The following is a 12,074-nucleotide window of genomic DNA, read 5'->3' on the forward strand; positions in this document are numbered from 1 at the left end:
TTAGTTCTCTGTCTGGTGTCATATCTGGTGGTTTTCATTTCTCATCTTCTATTCGAGCCACTCGAGTGACATGCAATGGACGAATTGGCAAATTACGGAAATGCATTCATATTCCACGTGGCCATATTTAATTCACATCGCATCCCAGGAAACATCGTTTGATTGGACTCACCTATAAATACAAGGTCCTTCTAATGGGAACCCTCAATTTAACGTGTCTTCGTGTTGTGAGTGTCAACCAAAACGATGAAACAAGTGCTGGTCGCCTTGTGGGAAACGGTCCGGGCCATTTTCCGCAACTTCTGTGAAAACACTTCCTTGCACGGGCTACGCTACGTGTACGGTAAGGACGGGGCGCACAAAGGGGGATTGTTGCGCCTGATGTGGCTGCTGGTGTGCGCGGTCAGCATCGGCTTCACGACCGTAATGGGAATGATCGCGTGGGTCCGTTTCCGCAACACTCCAACGATAACGACGATCGAAACGACGACTTATCCGATCTGGAAGATCCCGTTCCCGGCGGTCACTGTTTGTAATGTCAACAAAATCGACAGCAAGAAGGCAGACGCCATCATCGATAGGCTGTAAGGAGCAGGACACTCGTAGTGCTCGGTGCGGAATGATGGTTCTGTGTCGTATCCTTGCAGTGTGACGGAGTTCGGGTTGAGCGAAGCGAACGCCACCGGTCTACTGATAGCCCAGGCGAGTTTGGTCAACTTTGAGCGGGTCAACGATAGTTTTCTCGAGCTGGAAGGTGTTCTGGGTCGGATGGGATGGAATCCGGGCACTTTGCTGTTAGAGCTAAGCCAACCCTGCGCGGAGCTCATCAAAGTGTGCTACTGGCTCGGGGTGGAGATACCGTGTCCGAAGATTATTCGGCGCACGAGAACCGATAACGGCTATTGCTGTTCGTACAACGTGGACGACACGATGGAACCGCTGATCGCGCAGGATAATCAAAGCACACCGACCGAGACCGAGGTGTCGTACCGTGCGAAGCGACTCTCGGGAGCGGGTCGACACGTGGGCCTGTCGTTGCTGATCGATGTGCAGCCCGACACCTATATGGCCCCGACCAAGTCGTTCTATGGGGCAGAAATTTACGTGCACGACCCAAAAGATTTCCCGTCCGATGCGGACTTTGAGCACGTGGCCCAACCGGGCTGGGATGTGGTTATGTCCGTCATTCCGCTACCGATCGAGAGCAGCAGCACGATGAGCCAGGTGCCGTTGGCCATGCGCAAGTGTTTTCTGCCGGAAGAGGACGACGATGACGATTGGGACGAAAACTTCAATCTCAACGTTTGTCTCTCCGAGTGTCGACTCCGAACCATCATCAGCCTATGTAATTGCATTCCATTTTACTTCGTAGACCTGAGTAAGATGGGTAACCACACGGGTTCGATTGCAATTTGTTGTATAATTTTGTACTACTTACTTTGCAGTGATCGAAGAGTCAAAAGACGTTATGATTTGTGCCCTTAAGAACGTGGAGTGCTTGCGGTACTTCAGAAGCACGTATTGAACCAGGAGTGAGTTACGTGCTGTCCCTTTATTGAAAGAGATCTTTCCGTTTTTTCCGTCACTAGCAGGATATTTCTACAGTTTGCGCACGGACACGCTACCAGATGCGGATCACTCGGACATGCACTTCGGAATGGACTGCGACTGTAAGCCTCCTTGCTCGGTGTTGGTAATACGGATTCTCTCTAGTTGGTTGTTGCCGTAACAGCGTTTAAAAGTTTTGTTTGGTTGGTTTCAGAACTACAACGTGCAGACGATCGCTAGCCAAAGGCAGACTACAAGGTTTAAGTCCGCAAATTAGTGAGTACAATCCGAAACTCTCTGATGGCATACAAACTTTGGCTTTGGTGTCCTTCCAGCGGCGGTAGAGACGTTACGATGTACGCCACGTTGAATGTCCATTTTAAGGACATGTACTGCGTCAAGTATAAGCGCGACGCCTACATGACCTGGGACTCGCTGGTGGCCACGTTCGGTGGTATCTTCGGCCTCTGCATGGGAGGCTCGGTGCTGAGCATTGTGGAGCTGCTGTACTACTTCACCGTTAAGCCGTTCACCGTATACAAGGCCCACTCGAAGCGATCGCAAAAGCAACCCCAGCAACCGCAGGGACGCCGGATGACTGTGCGTCCCTATGTATCACCGTACAGTACGCAGCGTTACGGGAAGGGATACTTTATGCGTCCCCATAAGCTACTGTCCCGCGAGAAGGACATCGTCCGTAACACCGCTCTTCTTGGGATGAGAAGTTCGGAGAAAAGCCTACCCCAACACCAAAGTCTGGCGTTCATTTACTGAAATCCGATCCCGAACCAGCTCGGACCGTAAGGATAAGAATGTTTTTTTATTTACACGACACTATTGTTTAATTACGCGCAGATGGGCCGGATCTGTTATGTGGCGACTCTTAAACACTAGTGCACTCTTCTGTCACAGAGGCAAGATGATCGTATCGATTATTAAAGAGCGGGCTTAGCGATCAATGTAACGACATTGAGGCAACTTCAGACTTCAGTGAATGTCGCAGTGATGATGAGAAAGAAATCGTAAAGCTTATTGGAACGGCAATTGAAATGCTTATTTACACTCGATGAGCCTATAAGTTTAAGCTGATGGTGATAAGCATCATGGGTGATAATGGGTGTTTGAAACGAAAATATGTGCCACTCCCGTTTTGCGGAGGCAATGGCAATCTGCGTCCATCCGACGCCGCGCCTAGAGAGTACGATCCGCCCAGCCTTAACCTACCGCTTACTGGTACTTAACTAAGTTTGTGAATCTGTTTGAACGATCGATTCCTTATCGGCTACATCTATAGATCAGTTTCGGCGGGCCGCACCGCGGACCGTTCAATCGAGCTGCGCCTTGTGGCCTACGTAGTTGTCGAAGAATGCGGCATCCTTTTTGCGGTAGCGCAGCTTGGTGCAGGCAGCCATCAGTGAGCCACCGAGGACGCACAGCAGCACGCAACAGGTCGCCAGCAGGGCCGACAGAACGGATGTCTTCATGCAGGTCTCCGACATGTCTTGTGGCTCTGCGGAAACGTAAGATATCATCATTGGCGGTAATCACAGAGAGCGCGGGTTACCGCAACTCGATGACTTACTGGCCGAGGTGACCGACTCCTTCTTGGTCCGGGCGTCATCGTCTTCCTCCTGCAGCACACGCAACGCTTGGAAGAGACTGATGTTGTCCGACAGGGTGCTGTTGACCTTCGGTTGAACGGCCTCACGTTTCGAGACACCCTTCAAGTTTCGCCAATGACAAGGTTGACTCTGCAAACAAACGTCGAAAAGTCAAACTCTGTCAGCACAGGGGTCATTGGCCAACGGCCGTGGCAATTCCTACCGGGCACCGTCCGTGACACATGCGAACATCGCACTCAATGTACAGGGCGGGCGATCCTGTGAAGCGGAACGTTTTCATATACGCGTACACCTGCGTCTCGAAGACGCCCGTATCGGACCAGCTTCCCCGGAACCGTGAGATCAGCTTATCATCCACCGGGCACCTGTAGCAGAGGAAGGGGGATAAAAGGGGAACCGTAATCGATCTGTTGCCCCAGCCCCCGATAGTGTTCGATCTTCCTACCCATATTCGTCGATCAGCTGGATCCTTTTATTGGCCCCGTTGTGAGCGAAGCAATCGTTCACCACAATGTCGAAGCCGTCGTACTTGCTGCGCATGTAAATGATCAACGTCAGCGGATCGCCGACGCGCACCGGTCCCGTTACGCGCACACCGTTGGTGCCGTAACCGTTCCGGATCTCCATATAGCACTCCGGCGGGCTGAGGGTGAACACTACCGGGTTTCCCGTTGCGACTCTGCGGAAAAGCGTGAAGCGCAACACGGAACAGGGAGTGTGCGCGCAGTGTCTCGGTTAGTGGTGCAGGTCAAACCGAACCGGGGGACACCCTTCCGGACCAGCGCAACTTACTCGACGTCAAGAAAGGGAAATGTCACCGTTTTCCAGAAATCGTAGCCATACTCGCAAGTCACCTTGAAGTGCTCGTCGAACTCTTCCTCGATCAGCGGATTGTACTGCACCGTCACCGTGTTCCACATGAAGTTTTTCTAGCGTGGGCGAGAAGGCGGGTGGGTGTGTTAAATGACGTTAAATGCTGCACTTTTGCCCGGCGAGGACACGTACCGTTGGATTCTTGCGGCTGTCCTCGCCGATCGCGTTCTTTCCCAGCGTTCCGCAACGGTTCAACTGGATGAAGAACTCGTAATAGTCCCGACCGGAACCGTTGATGTACATGCAGTCTGGATCGTACGCGTAACCTGAGAGAGCAACGGAATGAATGGATGCGACACGGATTAGCCGCGAACCTATCGAACAGTCACCGAGCCCCAGGCCCAGGGTTACCTACCAGACGAGTAGAGGAGCCCGCTGAACGATCCGTTGAATCCGATACGAATTTTCATATAGTCATCCTGGCATTCCGCCTCGATATCTGCAGAATCCATCATCAAGAGAGTTGATTAGCACCCCGACACACCGGCAGTGAGAACCCCCGAAAGAGTGACTTACGCTGCACGCGGGTGTTGTTGAACCGGTAACGCCGATTGTAGTCCCTGTCCCAGGGATCGGGACGCCAGGCCGCATCGATGTCCCCACCGTATGCCGGCGGTGGCAGTCGCGGATGGGACGGTTGTAGCGAGGTGAGCGGTATGTAGCCGGATGTATCCGAAACGTAGACCACCTGCGCAGTGAGTGAGGACAGAACGGGGTGATGAAGCAAACGCGCACCACTCTGCTTGGCCACCGTCATTCATCAAACATTTCAGCAGAGGCGCTCTGAAGATCCCCAAATAGCGCCCACTTGTCATTAGCCTAAACGACAACGTGCTGGGCGCGACGGGCTCGGAGCTGGCAATCAAGATCACTATCAGCCCACAATCGCGGAACGGCCGCGACGCTGACTGTGTCTGTTTGTGTAGCGGGGGGGTTTTATTGCCCCTAACAACTAATTAATTGCTCATGTCGTGCGCCGCTCGGCGGTGAACGGGCGCTGGCCGACCTCGCACGCCGATGTCTACCTCCTCGCTACCGACCTGTCGAAAGCCGCGAAAGCCGGCACGGCAGGATATTGCGACAGGAACAGTTTTCCAATTCCACCCCACCCCATGCGAATCCCCGTGGCAAACGGCATTTTAAATGGCACCGGACCTTGGGCTCCTTCGCGTGCACCGCGCAATGGTTCGCTCGGTAGGGCGTGAAATTGATGGCACATTTTCCGACGCTCTTTTTCTCTCTAGCCAGCCCAATGCACGAATGGCCGCCACGAAATAATAATATATATTGTAAAAGGTGATTGGCTTTTTGCCGGAGTGCGAAATTCGAGTGCCCTAAGTGACCCTAACCTCAAACGAGTGAGCGAGCGCGATTTTGTGGACGGCTCGGTGGGCTTCTTTGCTAATGCAGATCACAGCAGGCACAGGCTGTGCTGGTTGTGGGCGCACAGGCTGCTCCATTTTGGACCAACAATAGTCGTCGCGGTCCAGCCCAAGCACGCACCCCGTCGAGACCGGCGGAGACCTACACGCATGACGGGCCGCGAAACCGAAAGTCGAACCCACCTGAGCGGTAAGTCCGCGTGCCTCGGTCTCGCTCTCGCGTCCGGCGCCATCTTCGGTCGTTGGCCAATTTTCCACATCCACAAATTTATCTTTCCAATCAGAATAGCACCGAAACCTTCATTTTCGATGCACAAGCCCGAGGTCACGCCCGGGCCCGGGGCTCGGTGTGGGTGGGTTACCCCGAAGCGGGTCGTGGCGTGGTCAATTAGCTACGCGGTCTACGTTCTTTTGTTTGGCTTAGGCTCACCACTCCGAAGCCACCCGTCTGCTGAGACAGCAGCTTTAGCTGTACCGTAAATCTTGCGCTGAACTTGAAGCTTGTGTTTGGCACCTCGATCTGCCAGATGATTGTCTTGTTCTGGGTCCACCCCATCGCGGGGATGGTCCTCCGCGTAGTTGAGGGCAGAACGCGCACGTGGCCGCCATTCTTGTGTGAGGTGGTGCGAATGTTGACGCGCATTCGCAGCCACCGGGGTCATCGGGGGTTTCCGGCACGGAAATGCGAATGAGTTGCTCATTAGCGGCTCGCAAAGCCCGCAGGGCGGCTTCTGTTTGGCGTGGACATGCCCCGTGGCCCCTTGTTGACGGTTGGGGTCAAACACATAATTCAACGCTTGACTTCCGCACGCATCGCCCCCGGCAAACAATGACAAGTTTGGCCACAACAAAGCCAACGGCGCTACGCAAATTTCATCAAACTACAAGCATCAAGCGCCGACTTCTGACACAAAGTTGCAACGTACGAGCGAATGGCAAGCTTAGATTAACCGTTGGCGGTGCCGTTAGTCCCTGCCGAAGGCATCCTTCGCGCTCTCCGGCGCGACTAAAACTCCGAAACGAATCCATCCGATCGAAAATCGGAAAATGCAGCACTTTAGATGGTAATTTAGATGCGGGTGCTCCAAGCGAGCGTCAGAATTTTCTCGTGGTGGATTCACCAGGCCGCGTCGGGGCGTTCAGCACCAGTCGCACTAAACCAAACAACATTAAATTCAAAGGAACACATGGCAGCGTGAGACGAACCTTACGATGGGAGAACTCTTCAACGGCTTGCACTAAATGCAAATAAAATATTTTCATAATAAAATGGCCAAGAGAATATGCGCATAATAGAATGTATAAGTACCGGTGGCTCCCGGTGTTACTAGAGGTTGTTCGAAGAAAATCAGCATATCAACTAAATTGAAGGAGCCGGCGATTGAGTGAGATGAGAAGCGACAACAAGTGAGAACTAGCATCTCACCACGCAGGGCCCAGCTTCAACTCGGTTTTGTTCCTTTTAACTGTTGCTCTTTTTTAAATAATAAGGTTTGGTCTACTAATAGTTTTATATCAATGATAGATGATAGTTATTCCCCAACATTATATCTTCACTTTTCGATAAGAAACTGAAGTCTTCAGTAGCGACAATCGACTGGTACCCAATTTCCCAGCCACTGAAACCCACATAACTTGAAACACTTCAGGTGCAGTAGCCTTTTCCATTTCTTTGTTACTTTACATGATTTCGGTTTACAGTTTTTTTGCCCACGAAACACAGGAAAAAAAGCTTGTTGCCACAAAGACACTAAACGGTGCACCACCAACGACTGGCCCGCGGGAACGCATTCGAGCCGGGAGCCCGCACAACACGAAGACGCGTGCCTGAGCTTAGTAAAACACACAAACCCACCGGACCGGAACTAAGATATGCGTCTTCGGCCGGCTCACTAATTGCAACGGGACGGTGGAACCAACTCCCGGAGAGGGCGGCTTATGCAATCGATGCCGACCGCGGTGGCCTAACCGCCCGGTGGCCCGGTTCTCAATCGTGCTCCTTCCGAAGCGGATTGTTTCGACCGGAGGGCTCGACTCCCTGGGCTGGGCGCAGAAGTGTATCAATAAACTTTTGCTTTTATTGCCCATTCGTGGGGCGGCGTGTGGCGATCGACAATGGGTTAATCAGATGCGGGCGGGTGCATTATGTGAGCCTCCTGGTCGAGTTTTTTCGGCGGTCTGGGACCGGCACTCTAAAAACCCACCGGTTCCGCACCGGTTGCGCCAAGTATCTGTGGCTGGCCATCTCCTCGGACTTGAAGATGGCGGGAAGGAACTCCCAACTCAACGCAGCGTGAGTTGGTTGTTTCACGCCGAATGCCACCACGAAGTGGCTACCCGGCCGGCCGGTGGGAAACCCGCCGGGGTCCGACCGTCGAGCGATGTCGCGGTTAATTCGATAATCGGTGGCACCTTGGCCGTGACGGCAGCAGTGACACAGATTATGGCACAGCTGTGGGCGGTGACTTACCGGTTCGCTGCCCTCGTGGGACAGCGCCTCACGGGAGTTGTTACCGTTGTCCGGGCCCGACGGTGGCGGCGGTCCGGGTGCTGGCGGCTGGACTACGACATTCTTCTGTAATTGACCAACAAGACACACCATCGGTGGCGTTAGATTGCGGAAAGGAATTTCCGTGTTTACACGGGAAAGGCACGGGAGCAACGTACCTTTCCACCGCTGATGCTACCCCGTTTGCGTTGCACTTTCGGTGCCGCGGTCGAAGGCTGGTTGACACCGGGCCCCACGTTGATGGTGGTCAGCGCCGCGGTTGCGGCCGACGCCAGGTCGTGGGTGCTCCCAGACCCCCCACTCGACCCGTTGTGGGGCTGAAAGCTGACCGGAGAGATCGTCGTGATGCTGGACGCTCCTTGTGCCAGCAAACTTAACAGGACGACCTGCAACAAGAGATTAGGTTAGTGTTCCTGTTTCTAGTCCACTTGAGCTGCACCCCGGGGGGGGTCTATCATGTAACCGGCATCCTGCTACCATCTGGCCAGGTGGCCAGTAATAGCTGGACACACCAACACACACACACACACGCGCGCAGTCTGCTTTCGATTTCACTCCAAGACGCCACCGATAGCTTTTGAAGATGAGCCGACCAGCCGAGGCTGTTGGTGACGGCGCTTACTACCTCGGCTTCCACGGCTGGCCGCCACGGCTGGATGCGCCCGGTGTATGCACACCGCCCAGCGCGGTTGTATGTGGTCGTTGTGGCCCCCCTTTGGTACGCTTCGACATGAACTAATAACTCACCTGTGCCACCGCCACGATGATGAAAGCATGGCGGCCCGCGTGATGTAATCTGAAACAATGAGAAATATTTGGCATATTAGATCTGTTTGAACTCCTCTTCGGTGGTTCTGTTTTTTGCTTGCTCCTCACTGACCGCCACGGTCGGCCACGATCTGGCGGACTGCGGACTGAGGGCGATCGGTCGGCCAGTCGGTCGGTAGCAGCGATCAGCGATCGCGATAAGGCGCCGTACGCACGGATTTGTGCATGGACCGAGCATCGGCAGCTCGGCGGTGGTTGCGAGAATGGCGAATCCGTGACCCGCCTGGATGGACATCAATTTTGATGTCTTTTTCCTCCCCCTCCGGTCTCGCTCGAAAGATGGGACCGTGGCCACGGTGGCTTTATTCGGGGCGGATATTATCCAAGCTTTTTTTATGCGCCTCAGCGCCACTTTCGAGCCCGAGTGGCGCCGGTAATGCCGAAGGGAGCGCATTGTGTGTTCTGCGTCCCGCACCACGTCCCGCAACAGCAACTGGAGCGCGATCAGCGTAAAAATGCGAAATTGCACAGGAAGATAATTATTCACGAGGCCGCCGGCGGATGCTGGGATCGAGTCAATCGCAATCAATCATAGGCCACCCGGCCGAGCCTCGAACGAACGAATCGATAGCGCCCCTGTCATTGACGTAACGGGCTCGGTAGTGCACGTTCTGGGGCGCACGGAGACCCAGGCCCTGCCACGTCCAACCAGGATTCGAACCCACTTTGGCATGACAATTTTCCATCGGAAACCGGGCGGGCTTCTGGGGGACTTCTGGGCCGACGACATAATCGGCTCGACCGGCGTGGTTTTCGCGGTCGAGCAAGGAACCGCTGCCTCAGGAAGCGACTGGAGGCTCCGGTCGGCGTGGTTTGACCTGCTTCCTGCCGGCTCTGTGCGTCCCCCAACCCTGCCATAATTCACCGTGGCCAACCCACGGTGCGCTGCTGTCGCCATTCGTCATCCCACCGCATCCGCGTAATAAAACGGAACAAATTACGGCAGTCTCAAGGTGTTGGGAGTTTTCTCAGCGCGCGCGCGCGCCCTCAACGCTCAACTAGAACAGGGGCGCACCACCATCGGCCGGCTATAAAAAGCTTCGGTTTTATCGCTCGCGCTGTGGTGGCCGCAATGGCGTAACAATGGCGTTCTAGGGGACCCCAGCAATAGGTCCTATTAATTCGCGAGCGCGAGCCGGAAGCGATTCGCCTGATTTTTTTTTCGGAACCCATATCTGGGTCAGCCAGCCTGCCTGGGTTCGGTTCGGATTATCGTAATGCAAAAATAGTGCAACGCTGCGGGCTGCGCCAGGTAATTTACCTAATCCTTTCGATGCGGCCCCTCTTGTGGGAACGCCACACCAGAACGTACCCCTCGGGACAGCACAGGACAGGCGGGTGTTAATGGGCGGGTTGCGCGCGCTGTGGTCCACTTGCAAATGCTAGAATGTGCGGACCCGAACATGCAACCGATCTTTCGCGCTGTGGCACGGCACGGATAATTTGAGCTCTCCCGCGGGAGAACCGATTTTATCGACAACCGGATACCGCGCGGCAAACGGGCAAGATCGCGAGGCGGTGGGAATCCGGCTCCGAATCGGTACCGGCAATCAGGCGGCCTGATGCACGAGAGATGCAGTGCTGCGAAAACTGCTAGCGACCCCAATGCGAAGGGAACGAAACAACCACACGGTGGACTCCCGGAAGTATCAGGATTGTAGCGCCGATATTACTTCCGAGGCAATTTGATTAAAGGGAAGTGGTAAAAACAAACCCTCGTGGACCTCCTGCCACGATAACGGCGTGTGGCGTCTTCCTCGCATGGCCTGACCATTACGATTGGCGCCCGCGCTGAACTTGGCCCGCCGGCCGGTGGCTTTCTGATGCTTCTTCACGCCCGAGCCGGGACCGGGACACGGGGCGCAAGTTCTTTATGTTTTTCAATTACCGCCGTTTCAATTCATTTCCGTTGCGCGACTCAGCGCAGGCGCAGTCGGGGTTGGGGACTACGTTAGCGCCAATCGTTTGATGATAGTGCAACATCTGCCCGTGCCGAAGGTGTGCACCGGGGCAATCAAAGTTCAGCAAACTCTCCGTCGCTGCTGTTCCCGGAGTTTTTAGAGCTTTTTGTTTGCCGGCCAAGGGCGGCCTGCCTTTAATCTTGTTAGGACGCAATCAGGTTGGTCAGGTTAATGTTGATCAAACTCGGACGGCCCGACACTTTTCCGATCATTGTCACGGGCTACGACGGGTTGAGAATAGTATCATTTTCTGATTTTTTAAGTATTCGTTGAAGCCGTTAAGCGGTTGTTAAACTGAAAAGCAAAAGGCCAACACACACAAAAAACATTCTACAACATATTCCGCGTCCGAAAGTGTTTCGTACGTACGTGAAGACGTACCACCTAAAACTAATCGCACATGATTGGCCTAACTGGCCTAGCGCAGAGCATCGAAACTCATCGATCAACGACGATGAAATCGGTGGGAGAAAAAATTCGTTCCCTGTGTGCGGGTCTAAAATGGACCACGTTGGGTCGGTGCATTACCGGCACTAGAACGGAGTGAGTTCAAAATTCTTGAGGCCCGTTTTTGGGGGAGAGTACTGTTAGAATGGATCCAACCCATCGCGTTCTAAGTCAGTAAGTTTTTTGGCCGTTTATTGGGTTAGTTATGCAGCATTTTTTGCGCCATTAGGCCATTAAAACTGTAGTTGGTGCTCTACGGTGTACAGCGTCCTCAAGATTTTAATTTGGGATAGCAAAAGTCGAACAGCGGAAGTGATGGGTTTGAGACAACATGTGGGCAACGTGTTTGGAATTCCTTTAGAAGTTTTGTGAAAATATTCTACATTCCCTTCCGAGGGACATCGGAGCCCAGAATAAACCCCGAACAGACCACATTGATTTACCTGATAAATTGAGTCATTTCGCGGCGAATCGATGCGGTGTGATCGTCACCAGCCGCGGCCACTGCGAAAGGGGCAATCCGCGTTCGGGTCCCCAATCTAATCCCGTTGCACCGGTGGGCGCAGCACCGGGTAATCCGCTTCAGTGAGACACCGGCGACGACGTCTCAATCTCTTGGCCCAGTCACGCCGGTTCCACAAATTACGCCCAAGCCCAGCCAGGCGCGTCGCGGTTGAGCCGAGAATGGAAATTATTGTCTTTTAAACGTCGTCAGCTGTGGCGGCACCGGCAGAAGGTGTCATCAGAACGCAGCAACGGACTCGCCTCGCCCAAACGCGCGCGCTCACACACGGACCGATTTTCGCACCACACCGTGACGGGGAATGTTTGTTCTCCTGTCGGAACCGTTGCACTAGCAGCCGCCCCCAGTTAGGCACCACGTTAGAACATTTTCACCGTACCA

At 54.0% G+C, this 12,074-nt stretch overlaps 2 protein-coding genes across 2 annotated transcripts; one reads left to right on the plus strand and one right to left on the minus strand.

The window, feature by feature from the left end:
- Positions 1–246: 246 nt before the first annotated feature.
- Positions 247–2,322, plus strand: LOC128266997 (sodium channel protein Nach-like). The gene is made up of 5 exons (XM_053003787.1): positions 247–584; positions 648–1,345; positions 1,590–1,693; positions 1,763–1,824; positions 1,884–2,322. Exons 1-5 carry the CDS (start codon positions 247–249, stop codon positions 2,320–2,322), a joined length of 1,641 nt encoding a protein of 546 aa, XP_052859747.1.
- Positions 2,323–2,873: 551 nt separating this feature from the next.
- Positions 2,874–8,756, minus strand: LOC128268144 (uncharacterized). Its single transcript, XM_053005167.1, has 11 exons — positions 8,682–8,756; positions 8,093–8,320; positions 7,896–8,000; positions 4,560–4,731; positions 4,399–4,482; positions 4,176–4,357; positions 3,963–4,099; positions 3,616–3,849; positions 3,373–3,535; positions 3,131–3,299; positions 2,874–3,058 (listed from the first exon to the last, which is right to left on the minus strand). Exons 1-11 carry the CDS (start codon positions 8,754–8,756, stop codon positions 2,874–2,876), a joined length of 1,734 nt encoding a protein of 577 aa, XP_052861127.1.
- Positions 8,757–12,074: the final 3,318 nt, after the last annotated feature.

This window comes from Anopheles cruzii, chromosome 2 (genome assembly GCF_943734635.1).
Source record: "Anopheles cruzii chromosome 2, idAnoCruzAS_RS32_06, whole genome shotgun sequence".
NCBI lineage: Eukaryota > Metazoa > Arthropoda > Insecta > Diptera > Culicidae > Anopheles > Anopheles cruzii.